This window comes from Microtus ochrogaster, chromosome 10 (assembly GCF_000317375.1).
Source record: "Microtus ochrogaster isolate Prairie Vole_2 chromosome 10, MicOch1.0, whole genome shotgun sequence".
NCBI classification, from domain to species: domain Eukaryota; kingdom Metazoa; phylum Chordata; class Mammalia; order Rodentia; family Cricetidae; genus Microtus; species Microtus ochrogaster.
Genome location: NC_022016.1, coordinates 7321569 through 7326069, shown reverse-complemented (window position 1 = coordinate 7326069; position 4501 = coordinate 7321569). Strand labels below are relative to the sequence as shown.

The window sequence follows — 4501 nt, the reverse complement described above, 5'->3', positions numbered from 1 at the left end:
ACTACAGCCTTGCTTTGCTGGCCTCTCTGGACTAACGGCAGGAGGAAGAAATGCTCAGAGACAATAGAAGGGCAGGCAGATTGTTCTGGAAGTCTATGCAGCAGGTACCTGGGGAGATCTTAGCTGGGTATCCGCTTCCCTGCCCCACCCTCATCTTTAAAAGCTGCAAATTTTCAGTAAACACCACAGACACAAGTAGCTTTGGGAATTTCTTTTCCCTTTCTTAAGACCATTATTCATTTTCCTTCATTTGCTTTAATAACGAAAATAGATTTTTAAATGCCTCAAATATATAAACAATCTGTGAAAAACACACATTTCAGAAATGCTAAGATCACCCTGTTATGGGATGGGGAAGGTTTCTCAGCCTCAGCCAGGGCCTGGCAGGTCGCGGGAAGGTCTGAGGCTGGCGACTGTTTCTGGCCCTACATGGGTAGCCTCTGCTTTGTGGGCTCATGGAGGAAACTTCTGTAATCACAGAAGATCTGGACATGTGTCACCAGAGGCCTCTATCCCAAGACATTCCACAGGTCCCCAAGTACTCTCTGTCCACAGGCTACTTAGGATGAATATCCCTAGCCAGGGTCTCCCTGCCTCAGCGTGGCGATTACAGGCAGGGACAGGAACACTGCAGCGACCCTAGGCTTTCCTTGTCCTCGCTGACCTTCTGAGAAGGATCCAAGCTCAAGGTAGCTCCCCAGTGTAAAGACATTCTGTCCTGTAAGATCCACGTTGTTAGGTGGGCATGGGCAGAAGGGATGGTAACGAGTCTCAGAGGCTCTGCCTGGACAGAGGTAGCCTGATCACTACACCTGTTAGAGCTGGTCCCTGGATTTCCATCCACTACTGCCCAGGCTAATGTCTCTCCATTTTAAACATGCTACGTGGAGCAGGCTGGTGGCGCTCCTGGGGAGGGGGCATGGCGTTTTCCAGCCATCAATGGCTCCAGGAGACTTGACTAGGGGGCAACAGAGGTTGCCTGCCTCCTCGGTTGGAGTCTCCAGGGAGTCAGAAGAGGCAAGAGCCTCACAGGCTACTGGCGTGGCGCAGGTCCGCAGACAGGGACCTGCTCAGCTGCCGGGTGGTGGCGCGCACATTCTCAGCAGCCTGCGCCGCCTCGTTGAGTGCTTCCTGAAGCTCTTCCAGGTCATTCAGACCCAGGTGGACAGAGTGCCAGATTCCCCGACGTCCCTGGGCAGGCGGGGAGGCTGACCGGGCTGAGGTAGGTGCTGGGGTTGCATAGTATCTGGGGAGAAGGAAGAAGAGCTCGATTTAGCGAGAGCCTGCCAAGGGCACGAGCTGTGGGTTGGAGGCCCAGCTGCACATCTGCTCGACAACCTGGTCTGTTTTTGCCCTCTGCATAGTCTATGTGGAGAGATGGACTTGGACAGGTAAAGGGGAATACGTGTGGCAGGTGCAAGGCACAATTAGCTCACATCATCTCTCACTTAGCAGTCACTTACAGACCACCCACCATGTGCTGCCCGTGTGTGCACCCTGGGGCTGCTACGGAATTCTAAGAAAATTCGAGAACATTCTCTAATCTGCAGGTTGCAGGTACTGATGGAGAATGCTAAGCTGAATGACTGCGCTTTCTGGAGGTATCAGAACAGTTAACACTCCCTCTTTTTGAAGAATCTGGGCTCCCTATGGCTCACATACTTTGAGCTCACGTGAAGACCAGCTTGGCCTGAGAGTTCCAAGCTTTCCCTGGCAGAAGTCAAAGGCGCTTGGACTACGTAGCCTCTGATGCGGGGCTGCGTACGGCCAGCAGGTGGCAGCACAGCACCGTTGTAATTTCTAGTTCAGCCATGGCGCATGCTCAGTCCTGCAGTCTGGCCTAAGAGGAACCCGGGGCGTGGTTTGCTCTAACTATACCTAACGCACTAGGCTACTGGCTACTGGCCGCCCGTGATGCAGCACCTGCTTCCCAAACGTTCCTTCATGTGGTCATCTTTATCATCTCCGAAGAACAAACAGGTCAGAGAGCTACAGTGATCTGTCCAGCTGCTGGCTACTGCATCCCCTCTTCTTGTGGCCACTATAGCCTCGTGAGCTCTTCCCTAGGCCCAGACTAAAGATTTGCCTTGAGAACAGCAGAGAACCCTGAGCCTCCCAGAGGGCTGATAAATGCCACCAATCTCCCTGCCCAGGGACAGGAAACCTGGGCAGGTGTCCACACCATGCGAGTCAGGACCTGGACATGAAGCAAGGCTGCCTGCTGGTGCCTTGGACCTCTGTCTCTCCTGGCATCAGCTGCCACAGAGGCAGTTACCGTCTGTTACCCTCAGAGGGAGACTATCTATGAATAACATTGCATCCCAACTAACTCACTTTACGGTGGTGGAAACGGGCTGAGAAGTAGCTGGTGACAGGTAAACCTAGAAGGGGGTCTGGAGAGATGGCTGTGGAATCATTCAGTCCGCCATGGCATTTCCCAGAGTACAGAAAACACTCCACAGACATCCAGTGAAGTTTTGAGACATGCAGCCTTCACCCTCACACAGCGGTACCTGGCAGAGTCAGCCCCCATTGAACAGATGGAGAAACTGAGGCTGACAGAAACAGTCCTCTGCCTTGGCCACAGCAGTGATGAGAGGGGAGGGTGGAGGGTATTCCTGCACAGTCATGCCTGACCCTGAAATGTTACCAGGCCACCATGTCCACTCTTCCCTTCTTGGTAGCTGGCTTTCAATATCAAAACCATTCAGTTGTGGTCCTTGCATGTCCCAGGCATGGACAAGGCAATGTGGAGCAGCGGCCACAACCCAAAGGAGCCCAGTTAAATGCAGGGGATCCTGAATGTTACCCCAGAATAGAAAATGGCTTCAGACATAAATCAAAGATGCTGGAGGAAAGCCGCAGGTGTGGACTAATACTGAAGCACTGGAGCTGATTCTCTGCAGTAACATGCATGTGTAAAGGGACAGCAGAGCAGGCTGTGGGAGGCACAGTGCGTGGGAGAAGTGGGGAAAGTCCACTCAGATCTTCTATCTCCTAAATCTAAAAACCATCCCACCAATGAGACAGCAGAGCAGGCTATGGGAGGCACAGTGCGTGGGAGAAGTGGGGAAAGTCCACTCAGATCTTCTATCTCCTAAATCTAAAAACCATCCCACCAATGAAAATCAGTTGAAAAAAAAGGGAGGAAAAAAACAAGAAATTATTCTTACCACTGCAGAAAAATACAGGTTTAGGTTTACTCACTACATCACTAGGATTCTCGGTACCCAGAAAGTTGTGACTCCAAGAGACAGGGCCCTCTTGCCAGTCTGCTTTATGGCTGGGTCCCCAGCACCCTGTAGTCTGCCCCTAGGGTGTGTTCAGCGAGTACAAGAATTTCAGGCTTGTGCCCCAATTTACAAGAAGGTGCCACCATGGCTCCCATCTGTCTGACGTGATGTAAGACTGGCTTTGCAGGTACTCGGGCAGGTTAAGGCAGCTGAAAGGGAAGACTCACACAGTGGGTGGTGGGTACGGCATGATGGGGGCTGAGGAGATGTAGGCCAAGGCTGGTGGGGTTGGGGCTGAGGGTGCAGCAGCCAGGTACCAGAGTCCGGGAAGCGGTTGTACAGGTGAGCCCAACTGCCTGTTCTTCAGCTTGGGACTGGGGGTGGAAGATGCAGTTTTCCTTGGGGTGTCCTTCTCTGTAAGGGAAGGAAGGACACATAGACATTGTGTGAGGTTATGGGCAGATGCAGCCGAGCCTATAGCGTTCCCGAGGTCTGACCAAGCCCAGGATTGAAGGAAGATACTGAGCGTGCATTCCTACTAGAGCAGGCTGAGCTGGGGCCATCTACTTCTGCAGTGGACCTGACTGTACCACACAGAGGACAGCGGAGGGCATCAACTGTGGATGGTTCCGGCGGCTCTCTAGAGGCAGCACTGCCTGGAAGCGAAGAGAGAGATGTCTGGAAAGGCTGGATGTCAGAGGACAACACAAACAGAGACCAGGACGGTGTAAGTAGGCACCGGCCACATGCTAGCAGCTCACGGTGCTAGCTACTCTGCCCATCTCCCGCCGCAGTCGGGGGAAGCTGAGCTGCCACAAGACAGTACTTTGCAAACAAAGTGGCCATCTAATCTCATGCCCAGGCCCTCTAGATGATAAGCCCATTTTGCCTTTGAGATAGTCTTGATCCTTTCAGATAGTCTTGATCCTTTCAGAGCAATCATTGGAAACCAGGAAACCAGTGGGGGGTGAGGGGAATAATCCACAGCAGGGTCATGGTGTTCATACGATGTAGATCCCTAGTGCTACCCTTGGCTGAGTATCAGACTTCTCCTCTTGCTCTCCAGACCAAGCTAGGCCAGTACACCCTCTGGGAACCTCCCACGCCCCCTTCTTGTCATGCATCCTTGGTCTGTGTTTGCTCCGTTTTGTTGCTGGTTCCTTAGGGACAATACAAGTGGGTGCTGAGTGAGGGTGAATGAGTGCATGTGGTCTGTCAGGACAGCAATTCATGGTGGTGAGGGCCAGTGCTCTGCAGTCATAAAGACC

The 4501-nt window shown here is 52.7% G+C and overlaps 1 protein-coding gene across 1 annotated transcript in view; it reads right to left on the bottom strand.

Annotated features, from left to right (window-relative positions):
* Positions 1-200: 200 nt before the first annotated feature.
* Akna (AT-hook transcription factor) overlaps positions 201-4501 on the bottom strand; it is a 39215-nt gene continuing 34914 nt past the window's right edge. Inside the window, exons 19-21 of the mRNA XM_026781996.1 lie at positions 3773-3998; positions 3461-3647; positions 201-1246 (exon numbers count right to left, since the gene is read on the bottom strand). Coding sequence (XP_026637797.1) covers positions 1027-1246; positions 3461-3647; positions 3773-3998 — 633 coding nt within the window. The 3' untranslated portion in view covers positions 201-1026. The remainder of the gene's footprint in view (positions 1247-3460; positions 3648-3772; positions 3999-4501) is intronic.